The sequence below is a fragment of the Pelmatolapia mariae genome, linkage group LG18, assembly GCF_036321145.2.
Source record: "Pelmatolapia mariae isolate MD_Pm_ZW linkage group LG18, Pm_UMD_F_2, whole genome shotgun sequence".
Taxonomy (NCBI): domain Eukaryota; kingdom Metazoa; phylum Chordata; class Actinopteri; order Cichliformes; family Cichlidae; genus Pelmatolapia; species Pelmatolapia mariae.
The window spans coordinates 20,371,242-20,391,561 of record NC_086243.1 but is presented as its reverse complement, the minus strand read 5'-3'; the positions used below and the strand labels follow the sequence as shown (position 1 = coordinate 20,391,561).

At 39.6% G+C, this 20,320-nt stretch overlaps 1 protein-coding gene across 2 annotated transcripts; it reads left to right on the top strand.

The window, feature by feature from the left end:
* Positions 1-1,151: 1,151 nt before the first annotated feature.
* On the top strand, positions 1,152-19,776 carry npc1 (Niemann-Pick disease, type C1). Of its 2 annotated transcripts, XM_063461460.1 has the most exons (25): positions 1,152-1,307; positions 3,820-3,951; positions 4,099-4,205; positions 4,548-4,693; positions 4,890-5,057; positions 5,183-5,432; positions 6,362-6,444; positions 6,549-6,919; positions 7,510-7,736; positions 8,064-8,164; positions 9,735-9,837; positions 9,923-10,112; positions 10,351-10,533; positions 11,037-11,151; positions 11,617-11,744; positions 12,042-12,176; positions 12,302-12,391; positions 12,667-12,857; positions 13,026-13,141; positions 13,589-13,718; positions 13,821-14,006; positions 14,739-14,970; positions 15,875-15,988; positions 16,162-16,324; positions 16,409-19,776. In XM_063461460.1, exons 1-25 carry the CDS (start codon positions 1,230-1,232, stop codon positions 16,489-16,491), a joined length of 3,822 nt encoding a protein of 1,273 aa, XP_063317530.1. In that variant the 5' UTR covers positions 1,152-1,229; the 3' UTR covers positions 16,492-19,776. The 2 variants fall into 2 exon arrangements, with proteins under 2 accessions (XP_063317530.1, XP_063317531.1); XM_063461461.2 differs by lacking the exon at positions 4,099-4,205 and having other exon boundaries at positions 1,197-1,307.
* Positions 19,777-20,320: the final 544 nt, after the last annotated feature.

The following is a 20,320-nucleotide window of genomic DNA, read 5'->3' as shown; positions in this document are numbered from 1 at the left end:
ACATCAAGATATGCTCTTGATTGAATTTTAGCTGTGTGCATAGACTAAAACATTCAATTTATTCGGCAGAACAAATGACAGGTTTATATGTCACTTATGCACTTTCTTCTGTCCTAGCAGACGACTTTTGGTGGACCTCAAAAACTAGGAATGTGAAGGGAAACAGAGTCATTACAAAAAACACAAAAGGTTTCTTGCAGTACCAGGACATGAGATAAGGTAATGACTGCTGGGTTGTGGGCAGAAAAACTTGAAATTAAAACGTCAGCCTGCAGGAAAGAATTATTTAAATTAGATTTGCGACTGCAGAGAGCCACTAACATCACAGCAGGATCAAAGGTAAATTAAATCGTTTGGCTTCAGGGGAAATGCGGAAATGTCCTCTGCTTTCTTGAAGTTTCTGTCCTGTCTTTGGACATTTCCAGAATACATAATTATAACAGTAATGTAAAGCTGTTCAGGTGACACATGAGCCAGAACTCTGCCCTGTTTTGGTAAAATATTCAAACTTGTGTGTTTCAAAGGAATGCTGAAAACACTTGTGGTTTGTGGTATCAGAATAAAATAGAAATGCTCACTTCCTGGTTGGCAGAGTTTAAAAATAGTTGGGAAAGGAAGGCCAAGGAATGCCACATCAACCCCGGGACAAATATTGGAACAAACAAACTCTTGGCACACATACTTACATAAAGTACAGTCACTTTTTTAATGGTTGTATTTATGACATAGGTCAGGGTAGGGCTGTGAGTGGTAAACTGATACGGATGATTGACTACTGTATGATATGTTCCATAGATGTTAAAAAAAAATGTTAGATTTTATTATAAGGTATATATGGTTTCCCCTTATAAGCTAAGGTTAAATAATTTCTCTATTGTCTTAAAATAAGGTAAATAATTTATTATGTAAGCTGTAGCAAGCAGATGTCTATCACTACAACCCAAATGTATCTGACTCAAGAACACTCTAATCCCTAGTTTAATCATGTGAATTCACGTGAAGACAATAAAAAAAAAAGATAACGGGGATTATTAAATTAAATGGGGAAGTTCCTTTCGTGGCCTTCGTGGTGCAGTGGGCCATCTTCGTCGCTAGGGGGCAGCGCTGGGATAAATATTTATCTCCGCCCCAAATAAATAGTGGGAGGAAGAAGAAGAAGAAGACGGTCGTGAGGAAATGTAAAGTTTACCTGAGCAAGTCAGTTCGATTTGATCGTTTCAGGCACCGAGATGGGGCTCATGGCAGGGAGAAGCTTCTTAAGTCTGCTCTTCCTCGTTATATTCCTGGCCGAGGGTTATTTTAGATCGGTAAGTTTGATTTAACGTCACCGCTCTCGTGACTGTTTAATGACTCAGCTCAGGCGTAGCTAGTGTTTGTTTATCAGTTGTCGAGGGAAACTCGGATTTAGGCTGAGTTGAGCTATTAAAAGTGTTCACCCTATTTTGCATATATTGAAGACAGCATTAGCCGATAATTGGCTTAATGTCGGTTTGAACATATAGCTGGGGTTAGTACTGCTGCTTTGTGGCGGACTAACATGAGACCGGCGGTGCGTGTACAGGTTCTAGGTTCAGCGAGTGTCGAAACCAGATTCGTGTGCTGACTAATGGCTCCCGAAGTGTCATCATAGCTATGCTAAATGTCGCTAAAATCTCAAGCCTGTCAAAGGGTGAACAAAACCTGCGAGTTAAAAGCTAGCTAGTTAGAAGGAATAGCTGTGGTGAAAAATTCGCTTTTTATTTGGATGTATCAAGTATTTGAGCTACACGTCATGTAGCTGATGTAGTAACCGCGGAGCTGGTAAAAAAAAAAATAGTGCAGTGAGAGAATACAGAAGCTCATGAGACTTGAAACTACTGGGGTTTATTTTGAGATTAACATCAATTCACATAAAAAAGCACAGTTTTGTGTGCCAGCTTCAACTTCTGCACGTATTGATAAACGTTTAAATTACTGCATCTCCTTAAGAAATACCCATAAAATTATTTAAGATCAGTTTAAGAGATTTTTGATCAAAGCAGACAAAAAAAAAAACTTGTCTGTGATTTAATCAGATGTAGATAATGCTCTGCCTCCCAGCTCCTGACTGTCACTGCATTGTTTGCTCTCCTCCTCATGATGTAATTGGGTCAGTCCACTGACTGCACTTTTTTGAAATCCTGCTAAAACACCAGAATCTGATTAATCATTACCTCTTTAGGATAAGATATCCTGACAGAAGCAGCAGGAATGTCAAAATCAGTAAAAGAGTATTGATTTGTGGCTGCTGTGGATGAAGCTGAAAGTATTTTAGCAAAGCCTTTGAGTGTGCATGGCTCCTGAGTTGAGGTGAATTTCTCTAAATATTCCCAGGCGTAGTTTTGCTTTTTACCCTGAATTAACAAGACTTAATTTTGATAGATGCAGAGTTTGGTCACTAGCCCTGGCTGCACTTTCAATTTTTAGTGATATTCTAATGCCAAGTGTCATCTTCGCACCACAAGACACAAGTAGGACAAAGTGTGACAGGCTTTCCCATAAAAGTTTGTGGAGTAAGTGAATCAACTTCCTTAAGTTACTCATCGGAACGAAAAAAGCATGTGAGAGCGCACTGATGCTGAATAAACAGAAAAAAAATCTTTAGTTTTAAATCTTTATGTAAGAGTATCTCTCCATGGTTGACTGATTGGAAAACAAAAACTGAGAAATGTGTTGTGTGTCTGTCTGCTTTTCAAAGGGTATTCTTTAAAATACCAGATGAAAAGGAAACATGTTTGCAGAAGTGAGGTGACTATTTTCAGACATACAAAGCACAAGATACTAGAAACACAGGAAATGAGACCCGGTCTGATATTTAACTCTGTTAAATGTCGTCTGCATCCAAATTTGTTAAATCCCCTTAAGCAGTTTCAATCAAAGTCACACAGTCTGCTGGAGGAAAAGTTGGCGGAGAGGAGTGAAAGCAAGGAAACCTCCCTCTATTCGCTTCAGCTCTTCACCCTCTTGGAGGGATGACAGGAGAGGAACGGAGAGAGACAAATGTGGCCACTTTTTGCATTTGTGTAAGGGAAGTGAGAATCTGCAGTGACGTACCGATGAACTCTCATTACTCTCAAACACAAATACAAGAATACATAAATGTGACTCTGTTAAGGGGTAGTCTCTTTTCACACATATTTGAACACTCGTAAGGGCCACCCACTTCTGTGGCTCAGGAAGTAGGTTGGTGGATCGATTCCCCAGTTAGCCCCAGCCTGGGCACAATGCTGGGGCTAACTGGGGAATCGATAAGTTAGTGTGTGCGAATATTAGACATTATAGAAAAAAGTGATTGAGAGTATAAAATTTTTTTTTTAAAAATCACTGTGTAAGTGCTAGCATTTCTAACTGCTGCCACTGTTTCAAGTCTCATTCCAACATCCTGAGCTGATATTTAATCTTGTAAACTTTTGTCAATTACATTTAATCACACTTTTGTTTTGTTTTTTTGTTTTTTTTTTGGGGGGGGGGGGGGTTCATAAATCTCTGCAGCCCTCAAAGCAGACTCACTCTGAAAGTCTTTGAGACGGAAATGTATCTAAAGGAAGTCAGGTCATCGGTCTACAAAGTCATATGGTCTGCTGTAGCCTTTAGAGAAACTAAATGCGTCTGGGCTTTCTCTTTGCCCTCTTGGTTTTGACCATATCCTCACTTGGTGAAAATTGAAGCTGAGTCACATGAGTTTAAAAAAAACAAAACATGTTGTTTACTGGACTGTGCAGCTGAAACGAGCATAAACTTGCACTGCAGTTTTCGCTGCGATCACTAAATAAATGACTTCTGATTTTCTTGTTTTACAAGTATCATGCTGTGGCCCATCACTGCGTGTGGTACGGTGAGTGCGGCAACTCGACGGTGGCTGGAAAAAAGTACAACTGCAACTACACTGGTCCACCTAAGCCACTACCACCTGATGGTTATCAGCTTCTCACTGTACGTACAGCCCTTCGATGTTTTTTTTTTTTGTTTTTTTTCTTCTCTTATTGCTCACATTTTTGACACCTAAAGCATCCCACAGGTTTCCTCTTACAGAAATCCTCTTGTAAAGTGTCGTCATTCTCTTTGTGTTTGAATATGAAGGAGCTCTGTCCTGGGTACGACTATGGAAACAAAAGTCTCTGCTGCAACGTTGACCAGTTGCAAACCCTCAAAGGCAGTCTCCAGCTGCCACTTCAGTTCCTGTCTCGGTACGCAGAGATGTTATATAATAAACTGCCAGAACACATGACCTGCTTGACTTGGCATCGTTGTTCCCTTTTTTTTTGAATTTCTGATGATAAACTCTGCAGTGGCACACACAGTATACTGACAGTCTTCCATGTTGCAAGTGTCAACGTTGCATTTTCCAGTTAATTGGTTTAGACGTGGATTCGCTCAAAGGCCAAAGGAATTTCATTTTATGTCAGCACACTTTTGTTTTCTCCAAGAAACTTTTACAGACTTTTACACTTTAACTTGTTTTATTGTTTTGTGAGTTATAGCAGCAAATCTGTTTCCTTGTTTCTGTCTGACTGTGCGGCTGCCTGCAGGTGCCCGGCGTGTTTCTACAATCTCATGAACCTCTTCTGTGAGCTGACTTGCAGTCCACACCAGAGTCAGTTTATGAATGTCACCAATATTACTGGCGAAGACGTAATGGCAGTGCAATACTATATTGGACAAACATTTTCTAACGGTGAGGTTTTTAGCCAGAATTCCCAGTATTGTAATAGTAGGGAGCTTTATCAGTTCTATACAAATTCTTGTGTAATTGTTTAATTTTTGGTGACTGATAATTATAACATTTAAATTTGGAGTTGACTTAATTATTTATGTGCCACCTTTTTGTTTTTTGCCTTGTTTTTAAAATTATGTCGTTTGACTTCTGCCAGCCATGTACAACGCATGCAAGGATGTCCAGGCACCATCTAGCAATGTGAAGGCCTTATCTCTTCTGTGTGGCAAGACTGCAAAAGAATGCAATGCTACCAACTGGATCCAGTACATGTTCAGTATCAAGAATGAACAGACCCCTTTTCCCATCGAGCCAGTATTCACAGGTCAGTATTTTTCAAGTACTTTTTTTTTTTTTTTTTTTTTCCAAAAGCAGTAGTTTTCTGAGCTTGAGTATTTTTAAGTGTCTGATCCCTCTATTGTCCTGTGATGTGCAATGTCTTTACTCTAGATGTCCCATTGGCTGGTTACACTCCCATGAACAACAATACATACGCCTGTAACGAAAGCCTGGACGATGGTTCAGGTCCGTGCTCCTGTCAGGACTGCGCCAAGTCCTGCGGCCCGAAACCCGTACCTCCACCGCTCCCGCCTCCATGGACCATCCTTGGTATCGATGCCATGGCTGTCATCATGTGGCTCTCCTACATGGCTTTCCTGCTCATCTTTTTTGGAGTTCTTCTGGGAGTGTGGTGTTACAGGTAATGGAGTTTTTTAGCTTCGAACACACACTGTATAGTTGGATGTGGAGAGATTTGTATGATGACACACTTCGAGGTTAAGCAGGGTTTTTCTGATACGAGATAAACCTTGAGGGTTGACTGCACGTGCATGATGGGTAAAGGCGATGACTGTGTGAAGAGGTTTGTGATGCTTTGCCAGGCCTTAACTGCAGCTGATTTCAGTTGTCAGGTTTTTTTTTTTTTGTTTGTTTTTCTGCTTATGGTTTGGTTTTCATCTGGGGAAATACATCGTCACTCATGCTGATTTCGGGTTTGTCTGTCCAAAGAGTTGATGTGATTCTTTTGAATTATCATTACTGTTCAGAGGATTCTGCAAGCATCCACCACTTTTGCCTTGAGTTGGAACTCGAGCCTTTTCATGTTGCCAAGTTTTGTGATTCATTTTATTTGTCCCACAAGTTTACCAGACTGTTTAGCCCACTCCTGATATTCTCTCTCATTCATTCACTCAAACATTCATATGAAAAGAGCAGGAACCTGTGTTGTTTTTACAGCATAGGAATTGTCTGATTTACTTGCCCTGAGAATTCATTTAGTCGCAACTTCCAAATGCAAATGCCACTCTCTGAAGTTAAGCAGGTAAAAGGTCATAAACTAATTGATCAAGCAAATTTAAAAAGAAAAAGCGCGTGGGGCGGAGTGCCTTGCACCAAACCCTTGATCCCCTGGGAAAAGGGTTGGAATATCCTTAAATTAATGCATTTAATAAGTCTGTGCTTTACATTGAAATTGTAACTGCATCTTATAATTCGTTGAATAATTAAAATAACAAATCTTTCTGACTGTATACTGTTGGGTCCTGTGTCAAACAGTACATAATGTAGCTGAATATATTTCAGAGTGGAAAACAGATTTGGATGATATCGTATGTTTGTCCTTCTTTGCAGGAAAAGAGCTATCACATCTGAGTATGGCCCCATTTTGGACAGTAATAACCCACTGTCACTTAACAGTGATGATCCTGATCAAGGTACAGCTATGAAATGTCATTGAGACTGCATAATTTCTCCAAATGTGTCTTGATGTAATTACCACACAGCCCAAACTAAGTTCTAGGTATTTCCTACCTTTCAGTAAATGCATCATGCTGTGAAACGCTGGGTGAGCGTTTTGAGAATGGCCTGCGGATGCTCTTCAGCTCCTGGGGTTCCTTCTGCGTGAGGCATCCATTTCTCATCCTCTTCTGTTGCCTGGTACTGGTGGGAGCCTCAGCTGGGGGCCTGGCCTACATGCGCATCACCACCGACCCCGTTGAGCTCTGGTCATCTCCCAAGAGCCAAGCTCGTCAAGAGAAGGATTACTTCGACAAACACTTTGGACCTTTCTTTAGAACTGTGCAGCTCATCATAACTACTCCACTTGAGCTCAATGAGACCTACGATCCGTATTTTGGAGGACCATCTATCCCATTCGGTTCGGTTCTGAGCAAAGCGCTCCTGCATCAGGTGAGTTGAAGTCAGACTGGTTTGAAAAAAACAATTGGCCTGTATTTGTATAGCGCTTTACTTAGTCCCTAAGGACCCCAAAGCGCTTTACACTACATTCAGTCATTCACCCATTCACACACTGGTTTATTTCGGAAGCCTGTTCAGTCTACTTTGACTATTTTTGACACATATAAACTATATAGAAGTTTAAACAAAAGGTATTAACGAACCATCCAAATATTTCAATGAGGTTAAATATGATTTAATGCTCTCCCAATGTACACAAGTCACTTTCTTATCATCAAGAAATAAATAAATACAGCACCATGGTGTCTCTGTTTTGAGCATATCCTTGGCTAATATATTCCACATTAATAGCATTGGCTGAACATGCAGACTCACGCAGGTTTTCAACTAGAGACCGTTCTGCTGTGAAGCAACATTGCTAACCACCGAGCCACAATGCTGTCAGTGTGTAAATTCTGTAACAACGTCACTGTTTCCTTTGTTAGATAAAATAGAAGCTTTGCACGTGAAAAGCAAGCAAATTTTTCATACGGTGGTTAAAAGGTTCTCCTTTCTTTTTCCATTTTCTTTCAACTTACCAGGTCCTGGATCTGCAGCTTGAAATTGAAGGCCTCGTAGCCTCATATAATCAAGAATCCGTTACCCTGAAGGACATCTGCTTGGCTCCTCTGGCCCCATACAATGACAACTGTACAATTCTTAGTGTCCTAAACTACTTCCAGAACAGCCACGTTGCACTGGATCACTCTATGGGAGATGATTTTTATATCTGGGCTGACTATCATGACCACTTCCTCTACTGTGTCAGGTAAAAGTATTTATATCTGTTTTATTGATAGATTTAGCCTTTACCTCTCTTATCAGCTTGTTTCAGTTGCTGTCACATTTGTGTTAAATGTCTAAGAAATATTTTTAAAAGTTAAAAAAGCAAACCAACAGTTGAAAAATGGCGCCTGCAGTTAAGAAGAATCTCCTATGTGCAGCTGAGGTCACTGAAAAAAGTGTCTTCTTAAAATAGTACAATCAAACTTCCTCATTCGCTGTCGTGTGCAATAGATGTTTATCTGACGCAGATTTCTGCAAACACTTACTGACGGTTGTCTTTAACCTAATTGTTTACTTTTTGCTTGTGCAGTGCACCGGCTTCCCTCAACGACACCACTATGCTACATGACCCTTGTTTAGGCACCTTTGGTGGCCCTGTCTTCCCTTGGCTTGCACTGGGAGGATATGATGGTGAGTTGTGAAGTACATTCACATGACTTCGGTTTGACAATAGACAGCCCTTTTTTTTTCTTTTTTTTTTAAATTAATTTGGTGAGTTGGGAGCATTTACAACTTCAGTCAGAGCATGGGGGTTATACTGACACAGCTTTGTATGTTAAAAGTTGTTTGAATGCCATCCTGGTAGTTAAACTGTTGCATTGGGGGCAAAAAAACCTTGCATATTCACCAATTCTGAATTTTCTTTTAATGAAATTGTACATTTAAGTTGCATGCAACACGTTTCATAGAAAAGCAATTCTAAGTGCAAATCATTACTGTTGTTTGTCCCAGAACTGTGGGAATTGTTTTTTTTTTTCTTCCCTACAGTAGTTACATAATTGGTTTACAGCTTCTCGTATTATTCCTTTATTGAGTTTTACTGCGCTGAAAGAAACACTTTGGTCTTTGATCACTCGCTGTACTCTGCATATAAACTTTCCATTTCTAGCAGTATATGGAGGGCCTAAAGTGCCAAAAATTTAATTAGAAATATAATAAAATAATGGAATAGATTTAAAAAAAAAAAGTGCCATGAAATGCATACAAAACAAAAACAATGAAAAAAGAAGAAAGATAATTCTGTGCAAGTTAAAAGCAGGAAAAATCCAACGGGGGAAATAACATGTGTCTAAATTTCAATGTTATTAAGTTATTAAAATATGTAAATAGTTAAATAAAAAAAAATAATAATACTACAGTGCATGATTGTTGTAGAAGAAAATGAAGACAAAGATAGGAACGTATGTCTGGCCTTCCAAATGACTGATTATATAATTCATTAATACCTAAGTTTATTTAATTTTATTCATTTTATGTTGTAATATTTTGTATGACTTACCAGGGAAGGATAGGTTTTGTAATAACATTAGAGGGGACAGCTCAGGTTGGAGACAAAATTATCAGGGCGAGTTTTAGATGATTTGTAATGTGCAGAGATGGTGGAGACGAAGTTACCAGGCAGGCGGAAGAGGAGGAACACAAATTCATGAATGCAGTGATGGAGGGCATGCAGGATGGTAGAAAGGATGAGATGAAGGCGAATGATCCGCTGTGGCAAGCCGAAGAAGAAGATTGCATCAGTGGCATATTAGATATGCATTGATATGTGTTTTATTTTGGTGGTGTTGGGCTATGTTGCAGTTGTAGTAGTGTTGATTCAGAATAAACCCTGGCATTGCATTTATTATAGTGTAGTGCAACATCATTAGAATTGATCTTGTACTACAATTAGGAAATGGAAAACAAATGACTTAAGTACTAATAGCAAGAATATGGAGCATCACTAGATCTGAAATGTTGCATCCAAATAAAGCCTAAATCAAAAGTAAGAACAACTTCCCATTTTTGTCTTCAGCCAACTGTGACGATCTAATTTAGAAGCCATTTTTTCCCCAGCCAATTTAATCTGTACACTTTTTCAAAAGGAACATTAAGCAATAACTGTCAGTTCAGTAATCCTAATTATTATGATTGATAAATGAGAGGCATTTTAAGTGGTTCATGCATCTTGTATTTTGTTTTACTTCTTTCCCCACTACAGACACAAACTACAACAATGCCACTGCGCTCGTGATCACCTTTCCCATCAACAACTATTTGAATGACACCGTCAGACTGGAGAAAGCTCTGGCATGGGAAAACGAGTGAGACAACAAACGATCAATAAGCTAACGGTAGCTCAAGATGCTGCTCGTACGTTAACATCTGGGTTTTTTGCTTCCGTTTCAGGTTCATCAAATTTATGAAGAACTTCAGCAACCCCAACCTGACCATCGCTTTCAGTGCAGAGAGGAGCATTGAAGATGAGATCAACAGAGAGAGCAACAGCGACATCAGCACTGTGGTCCTCAGCTATGGCATTATGTTCATCTACATCTCCCTGGCCCTGGGTCACATCCACAGCTTTAGAAGAGTGCTGGTAAAAATTAAATTCTTTTTCTTCACTGTGCATGTGCTTTTAATGATCAGTGAACATAATCCATGCCTGAAATAGTTTGACACATTATGCTCTGTAACTCCTCCTTCCTGTTTGTGACCATAGAATTTAACACATGACTTTAATTTAGCTAAACTGGATCAACGTGATTGGCAGCTTTTTTTCCAGTCGTGCATAAAGTGTGCACATAATGGGCTTTTTTATACTTTTGCCCCTACAGGTGGACTCTAAGATTTCCCTGGGTATAGCAGGTATCCTGATTGTGCTGAGCTCTGTGGCCTGCTCACTGGGGATCTTCAGCTACTGTGGTGTCCCACTAACGCTCATTGTGATTGAGGTCATTCCCTTCCTTGTGCTGGCTGTTGGAGTGGACAACATCTTTATCATAGTACAGACATACCAGGTAAGCTCTTTCAATCCAGTCCATTAAACTGACACATAATTAACAAGTGGTTTGCCATATAATGTGGTGCTACTCTAGACCTTTATTAATATTAAATATGAATTATTGTCCAGTTTTCTGTCTCAATTATGTTTTTTTAATTATTATTTTCTTATAAGCATAACTAAACGTTCAGATAATGAGGTCAGCTTATCTGCAAGTGATCCATGTTTGCCAAAAGGTCAGGCTTTGAAAATGCATAAAGTCAGGCTGACAACCAATCAGAGTAAAGAGGGGGTGGTCTGAATAGAAGGGGAGATAAGATGGCATGTTTCAGATGGATGATGATCTGAGGGGCTGTGCTCAAGCCCAGTGTAAGATTAATAAGGATTATTTTGGACGGTGAATCATGTTAAGCTACTCTGGTGAGTCCAAGAATAGAAAAATGGAGCTGTAAATAAAAATGGGTCCCTTTGTACCAGCTACGTCTACTAAATTGGTTCTTCATTTGTATTTTCGAACAGAGGGATGAGCGGATGCCACAGGAAGAACTCCACCAGCAGATCGGTCGTATTCTTGGAGACATCGCCCCGAGCTTGTTTCTGTCCTCCTTCTCTGAGACTGTCGCCTTCTTCCTGGGTAAAATAGATCGGTTATTAAATTTTCCTTTATCACTACATCAAGTACACAGACGGCTCTCATATCAAACTGCTCTTTTTATCATCAATACCTACTCTGACATTGAGTGTTCATACAACAGTGATTGTATAATAAATGTTCTGTAACACTGTTTGTACTGATGGACTATTTCAGATCTCTAACAACTGAGTCACTTGGCAGTGACGGTGCTATTTATTTCACTCTTCTGACTGTATGCCAAGGCTGTGTAACGCTGATTGTCTGAATCTTGATTCTAAGAGTGTTTGTTTCCATTACACTTTAAGCCATTAAAAGCTAGAATAATTTTTTTGTTTTGCTTTTTTTTTGTTGTTTTTGTTCTTTTGTTTTTGTTTGGTCCGAATTGTTGCCATGGCCACAAAATGTGTCAAAGTGCCCTGGTGAGTCACATACTGATAAAATAATCCTTTTCTTTTTCTTTTCCAGGAGCGCTGTCCAGCATGCCAGCAGTCAGGACGTTCTCCATGTTTGCTGGCTTGGCTGTTTTTATTGATTTCCTTTTGCAGATCAGTTGCTTTGTCAGCTTGCTCGGTCTGGACGCTAAAAGGCAAGAGGTGAGACGATCATATGAACAGAGTTACAGATTTACAGACTGAGGGTTTATGGAGATGTTTTGCCAAATATTTAAGCTGAAAGTTTCAGTCCCAGCAAACTCTTAATCTAATTTTGAGGAGATTTAAAATGAAATTGGTGCAGTGATGTCTCTTCTTATTGTTCAAATTTCCTAGTGGAGTTTGGAGTGTATTTGAATCTCAATAACAAATGTTTGAGTGCATGTTCTTGATAGTTTCAGACTAGGTCAGTAGTGGTAACGTACACTTATCAAATGCTTTGTTGTCTGTGTCTAATAGAGGAATCGACTTGATATCTGCTGCTGCGTGACGCTGCCAGAAGGACAGGAAATCAAAACAGATGGCTTCCTGTTCCAGTTTTTCAAGAAAGTCTTCGCCCCATTCATCCTCACAGAGTGGGTGCGACCAGTCATAGTGAGTACCTGAGTGCAGTCATGCACGCCTGCCTTTTAATAATTAGCTAAAAAACTGGTTTTCGGGTTTGATTTGAAGAATTGTTTGTCATGAGCATGCATTCATGATCATGTTGTTATTTATAGGTGGCAGTGTTTGTGGGAATGCTCTCCTTCAGTATTGCTGTGGTGAATAAAGTTGAGATCGGACTGGACCAGAAATTATCCATGCCGGATGTAAGTTTTATGTACACCATTTCAGCCATTTTGATACTTTTGGAAAAGTTTGTCTACAGGTTGATTGTAGCAACACTCAGCAGTGATGTTGAAATTTGTAGTCGGGTTAGTTTGCTGCTTAGTCATTCAGGAAGCTAAATCATGCATGTAATGTGCCATAATTTCTCACAGCTGTGTGTGTGTGTGTGTGTGTGTGTGTGGGCATGGAACAAGCACGATATCTTGTCTCACATCCTTTTTCCTGCGGGCAGCTCTGACAGTTTCTTTCTCTCTAGGACTCGTATGTGTTGGAGTACTTCAAGAACATGAGCGAGTATCTCCACACTGGAGCACCTGTTTACTTTGTGGTAGAGGAAGGTCTCAACTACAGTAGCCCAGACGGTCAGAATGCTGTGTGTGGAGGGGTGGGGTGTAACAACAACTCCCTGGTGCAGCAGGTCTACACAGCCTCACTTATTAGCAACTAGTAAGTCTGAGCTGAGGATGACATGAGCTCCTGATCCAACTGTTTAAGTGTTTGTGTAAATTAATCTATCAATCGCTAAAAACTTTAGATCCTGCAAAGGTTATGAAACCTGTCTGCTCTGATGTTGTGATGCCAGAGCTATTTATTTATTTTTTCCTCTGCTTGTAGCACAACCATTGCCAGCACACCATCCTCCTGGCTGGATGACTACTTTGACTGGGTGAAGCCTCAGTCCACTTGCTGTCGATACTACAACACCACCGGGGCCTTCTGCAATGCCTCCGGTAAAGTTTTATTCAGTGCTTTGAACTCTTGTTTCATAACCCCATAACCCTGCTGTTACAATGGGCCAATCTGGCCAAAGGTTTTTATTTTTAGTTCTTCATATGACACAATGGCTTTAAAACATATAAATTGTACCAAAACAACAAGGCAATATAAGAACTCAAAAGGTTAAAGTACGGTGCATTACATTTTTCAGAACCCCCCCCCCCCCCCCCCCCCCAAAAAAAAAAAAAAACAGGTGCAGAAATCTGTATCCATGGTGATGATAATGGTAATCTTAGTAATAATGCTGACAGTGTGATCTGTATATATTGCATGTTAGTCAACTCTGTTGTATATCAGACTTTCCAAAACATTCACTTGTTACTTTATTAGTTTTCAGTTCTTGTGTTTTTTGTCAGAATAAATGTGCAGAAGTATATGTACTGATTAATGTATTTTTCCAGTGGTGAACTCGTCCTGTGTATCCTGTCGGCCGATGACTCCCAGTGGAAAACAGAGGCCTGAAGGAGAAGACTTCATGCACTTTTTACCCATGTTCCTGTCTGACAACCCCAACCCCAAATGCGGAAAAGGGTAATTTTAAAGCTCTGTCAACATCTACTCCTTCTATTAAAAGCACTGTGTACCAGTTTTGTTGTGGATTATGATGTTTCACTTCTTCTCATATTCCTCTAGTGGCCATGCAGCCTATGCCACAGCAGTTGACCTGTATCCCAACAACACAGGGGTAGGAGCCACATACTTCATGACTTACCACACCATCCTAAAGGAGTCCTCAGACTATATAGAGGCTCTGAAAATGGCTCGAATCCTGGCCAAAAATATCAGTCAGTCCGTGGACCACAAAGTTTTCGCCTACAGGTAAGACCTATCGTATCAACCTGCCACGCATATATAAATCATTTTATAGTTCTTTATTAAAGTTTGTTCCAAATGAAGAGTGTTCAGTTTCAGCCACTGTTTTATGGTTTATGGTGGTGTATGCTGAATTTTTTGAACTGAAACTTTAGGGTTATCAGAGGTGGGGAAGTAGGTCGTAGATAAGCACACGGCAAAAAACAACATTGCAATACAATACAGTACAATTTTATTTATATAGCAGATTTAAAACCAAAGGTAGACCAAAGTGCTTCACAATAATGCAATAAGTTATTGATATAAAACATTAACGAAGTACAAAAACAAGCACCAGTACTAATACTAACAGATGGGAAGCACTAATTAAATCAGGAGTGGGGGCTAAATAAAATGGGTACCGCACCTCAGGGTCAATTCAAAATATAAAAATATTATCTAGGAGAATCAGGAATAATGCAGTGAAAGGTTAACATTCATGGAAATGCAGATGATATTTGACATTAAAGCGTTTTCTGTTCTCTGCAAATTTCACTTTATTTTTTATGAAATTACATTTGCTGTTTGTCAGAACAGGATGATTTGGTAACTAGTTTAAAAATGCAATGTAATAAAGCGACAGTTGCTGATTTTAAACATATATAGACCAATATTTTAATACAAGTATTAAACACATACTCTTTTATCTATTGAGATAACAGTTTATTGCTAACTAATGTGTATTCTCCTCCTTTGCAGCGTCTTCTACGTGTTTTACGAGCAGTACCTCACCATCATGAATGACACGATTCTGAACCTGTGCGTCTCGCTGGCAGCCATATTTGTGGTGACGACAGTGCTGCTGGGCTTCGAGCTGTGGGCAGGCGTGCTGGTCAGCATTACCATCGCGATGATTCTGGTCAACATGTTCGGTGTCATGTGGCTGTGGGACATCAGTCTCAATGCAGTATCACTTGTGAACCTGGTTATGGTAAGAGCACCTTGAATTCACTGGACTCGGAGGTTAGGTTTGATAGAGTGAGCCTGTTTTACACTGTAATCATGTGAAAGTCTATCATCTAACCAAAATATCCACTTTAATACAGTGGAAAACCAAAAAGCTTTGTATTTTAAAACCCAGATTTTGTTGATTTTGTTTTCTATTGCATGCTTTTCACAATACAGTAACACCTAATCCTAATATACTGGTTCACTGAGCGTTAAGTGTTTTATATAGGTGTTGTTTTTTGTGATATTATTAAAGATATAACCTTTAATAGCTCAGTCACAGTAGGAGAAAAAAGCCAATTTCTTTGCAAATAGGAGTAAAATCTGTGGTTGCCCAGTAATTGCACTGAATTTTTTATTTTTTTTAATCTTTAACATCCAGCAACTCATTGTAAGCAGTTCCAGCAGCTACTTGAGTCAATTGCACAGATTGCCTTGTGGGTGGCAACCTGTCTTCAAACAATCGCAGTCTGACTGCAATCACTGAGACAAATTTCCAAAGAATTCTCTCACTGTTAAACGCCTATAGATTGGCAACACATCTTTGCAATCAGTGATCCCGGTGGCTGCCAGCTTGACTGTGTTCTGGTTATATTTGTATATAAAAGCAAGGTTGCCATGGCCGATGTCATTTTGTGCTGCTGCCTCCAGCCACTGTTTCCCCAATTGTTACTGTAGAATAGGTGAAATGGAACAAAATGTAGGTGTTGTCAAGCTTTGTTCCTGTTTGCATCTGGTTCACACGCTGTACCCTTTAAACTGGGACTGTTTACATTTTCAGTCCTTCAAACAGGAGGACAAAAAACCAACATAAAAACCTCACACAGAATAGAACTCCTGAATGTTCATGTTGGTGGTGCTGAGGTGTTTCCTGTCCTCTGTTGCAGAGTTGTGGGATCTCGGTGGAGTTCTGCAGTCACATCGTGCGAGCCTTCACCGTCAGCGTGAAGAACAACAGAGTGGAGCGTGCTGAGGAGGCCCTAGCTCACATGGGCAGCTCAGTAAGTTTTTCACCTCTCATTAAATCCACAAGAGGGCTTCATATTATGATCTCTTTTGGTTTAAAGAATAATTTTGGCACTTTGGTAATGCAGTGCATAAAAACTGCTAGATGAAAGGGTCACGTGTACTTTTAATTATCACTGCCTCGTGTAACTTTTTCCTCTTTCTGCAGGTTTTCAGTGGGATCACATTAACAAAGTTTGGAGGCATCTTAATTCTGGCACTTTCCAAGTCGCAGATCTTCCAGGTGTTCTATTTTAGGATGTACTTGGCCATAGTGCTGCTGGGGGCGGCGCACGGCCTCATCTTCCTCCCTGTACTGCTCAGCTATATAGGTCAGTAATGCGGTAAATAGAAGAAACAAGTGCACCAATATAGAGGCTGTTTATACTGACTTTAACGCGTTTGACTCTTCACAGGTCCGTCAGTGAACAAAGCAAAGGTGTTTGCCGCTAAGAAACGCTGGTCTGGCACAGAAAGGGAGTGCATACTCAACTACTAGCAGCTTGCTTGAGCCAGTGAACAATGAACTATTTGTCTGTGAGCGACGTGCGTGGGTGTGAGCGCGAGCAATTTCTATGACCACTGACGCACTCATCGTCATTGCCACTACTATGCATGGATTTAACTCAGGAATATACTTTGGGAATGGGAGCGCCAGAGGCTTTGCCCGAATACATACTTACCGAACTTCCTCAGAAGACTTTGGATCCCACCAATCCGCCTACTCACACTACAGGATAAGTATGACTTCAGAGAGAAGCTTGAGCAACATACCACAGAACAGACACTTTGCCAGTCTAAATGTGGGAGATTCACCGCCCCCGGCATCATTTTACAGACAAACCCTCAGTCAGTTCCAAATGGTGCGTGTGGTTCTGATTCGAGAAAACTAAAAAGGGTGATACTGGTTACTTTTATTATAAATGTATATAACCACAAAAACATGTAAATGGATTTTGTCAAAGCAGGACTTTTATATAGCTATTTGATATTATACAACATTAGAGCTAATGATGATAATGGCATCACAGGCTCTTATGATATCTGGCATTAGCATGAATCATAACTTCAGCTTCACATCACACAAACAACACATCAAGCAAATAATGATCCACCACATTTTCCAATTCCAGCGATTTGACCCCAGTGGGCTGCGTGTAAACATTATCTAAGGTTAATCAGGTTTAACAGAGCAATACAGAAACTGCAGCTCACACTATGCTTAGCAGCAGCGTTAAAGAAAGATGACGTTTTCTGCATCTGGTGGATATAAACGCCATCAGTGTTGAAACACTGTGACACAAAGCCCAACCAAAACATTCCATATATGTGCATTCTGCATTGTTTGCTTCCACATTGGTAGTTATCGCGTTTTACTTTCAAACCTGCTTATTTATCTTTAGTGCCTCAAGCAACTGCAGATGTGGATTGTTGGACTTAAATGCAGCCAGAATGCATGTTGATGCCAGGTGCAAAGGGAGCCATGGTGCTTAGAACGGTTTTATATTGAAGTGTTTAGATACATTTTACAGTTACAGTGCAACGTGTTGCACCAAGAAGGTGGAGAGATGCGGCTTCACATTCAGCCATGAAAAAGCTTTCACAGGACTGAATTAGAATACACTTATTATTCTGTGCTCATCTAGATTTGTCATCCCTTCACCTTTTAATTTATTATGTAGTTGATTTTTAACTATTAATGTTTTGTTACCATGCATTACTGTCTTAGAATTCCTTCTGGTGTCCTTTTAAAAACAAAAACAACTAATTTGTGGGCACTCTGAAATCGTAACTACATTCCAGGACCTTGTTCACTCGCTTCACCCGGGTCACAGCACGTCTGATACGGGTGATGGCGTCTCTCCATTAAAGGAGGTGAACTTCTTTTTTTTTTTTTTTGACCCACGGTATACTCTGCTGACATTGATACCTCCCATTGCTTTCCATTTATTGTTCCGTGTTTGTTTTTTAGTGATGCAGTGATATTGTTTGGAGTTTGAACTGGATGTGAAGAATGCTTTTGCACAGCTGATGTAATTATTAATAATGAATTGTGGTGTTTTTGTTTTCTTTTAATAGAGCTGTGCTTTAACACAGAGTTAATCGCGTCTAAAATGATGAATTTTGTTGTCAAAACTGAATTTAACAAACCTTTGGGATTCTTAAGTTTTTAAATATTTTAAAATAAAATAAATAGTACTTTTAAAAATACTGCCGAGCCTACTTCATGTTGTTTTCCAAGTATATACTATAAGTCTTGCTGATGTAGCTTTTTGTTGTTGTTGTTTTTCATTATTTTCAGTGCTGTGAACTGTAACTGTAGCAGACGCTAATGTAGCATAACCCACTCAGTAAATGTAGCTGAGGCTGCTCAGACTGACCACTGTGTGGCGCCTGAATCCATGCACTGAGCTCTGTCTGCATCACGCTCTCAGTTATGTAGTGGAAGTGACCTAATTTTTATGGTTTGCAGAGAAGCGGTCCTGCAGTGCTTTTAATTAGTCAGTGAATTAGTTTTCTGCAGCATGTCACTATTTCACAGCTACACAGACGTCTTAATGGAGCTGATTGTTTAGCATCTAAGTTTTGCAGCTTTTTGGAAATCAACACCAACACTTTGGGGGCCATCAGTCACAGTCGCATCCCATTTGAAAGCAGTTGCCAAACCTAGAGCTGTCTTCTTCCTGCCAGCATGTGTTGTTGTGACTGTCTGTCGAGCGCTGTTGTCACACAATCCTCCAGCTCATGACTTATTTATCCACTGCCCCGTGAGAGCAGGGAGTGTTCTTTGAATCAGGCAGACAGGTTGTCGGAGTACTATTATGTAAGATGTGCGAGGCTTGCCTCTCACTGGACTCTGACCTGTCCTCATCTTTCATTATGACAGAGACAGATGTGCACAGTAAGGTTATTTTAGAAAAACAGGAAGCATGGCAAACATTTCGCTGCAACCCTTTGTGTGTGGCTAAAATCAGTTGGTGTGAAATGATTTCCTCTGCACTACTGTACAAGAATATCTCTTAAATACTAGACAAATTTTGCTTGGTAGTAACGCCCAGAATAGATGATGACTCATGATTATTCCTGAAACCCAAAACCTGAAACTAAAGTGAAAATCGAAAATTGTGGTCTGGAATTGAAACTAAAGATTAGTTGATTTACTAGTGTGATTGTAATCCATAATTTACCGGCAGCCCAATAAAATTCTAGTTATTATTACAGCTGCTGAAAAGTTTGGGTTACCCATGTTTTGTTTTGTTTTTTCAAAAAAGAGAAGCACATTTGTTTTTATCTAGCTACATTAAATTGATCAAAAATGTACATGACCATGATTAACAGTGTCATTCATGACACATTGTTTATAATTTGTGATGTAAGCTTATTGTGTTGGCACAACTAAAGCTGTTTTACTGATTAAAGAAGCAATAAAAAAGGGTGGTGTTTTTCTGCAACTCATCAGCATTTTTAAGCTTCTAACAGATGAAGGTTGCAAGCAGGAAACTGTCAATTAAAGCCAAAGCTTCCATATTTACTACTCCCTGCACAAACCAGCACAGCTTGGCTCTGATAACTTTTCATTAAGTTAACCCTTGAGGTGTCTGTTTGTCAGACTAGAGAGTCGGGGATCCTGATAAACATCTGAACAAAAAGAGCCAAAGTTCTTTTCTACTGCTCTGCTCTGTCTGGAGCCAGTGTGCACTGTTTCGTCAAAGGTCTCAAGTGTTTTTAGCCATTCTCTTCATCTCTTACAATAAACGATAGAACAAAATGTTTCTGAAGAAATTTCTTCTGTTTTTGTTTTTTTGTTTATCCGGGAAAACAAAAAAAAAAATGAACAGATTTTGGACATCGAAATTTGTTGCATCTTAAGATCATTCTTCGAGTCAGCTTTTTAACATGCTAAACAATGATTGTTGGTTTAAAAAAATGGGTCTAGTTGTGTATATTTTCTAATAACCACTTATATTTCATCTTTGCAATACCATCTAGTTTTTGTGCAAAGTGTGCCAGCTCACCTAATCGCAAATCTACTCGAGGTAGATTTCATTTCTGTGAAAAGGTTACAGTATGTTGTGTAAATCCCCCACATACAAAGTCACCGGGGATGATTTTATTATTTTTTAAAAAAATCTCATTGTATAATTTGTACTGTGACACTGACTGCTGTCTGGATGAAGGTGACTCTGGATTATCAGCAGCTGGAAACTATATTATTTTTTTCTTAGGTAACAGGACTATTCTAGAAAATAATCTGGTAGCTAATACTGACTGTTTTTAACACAAGTCAGTTGCAGTGTAACCTGGTACATTTTAAATTCTGAAATGTG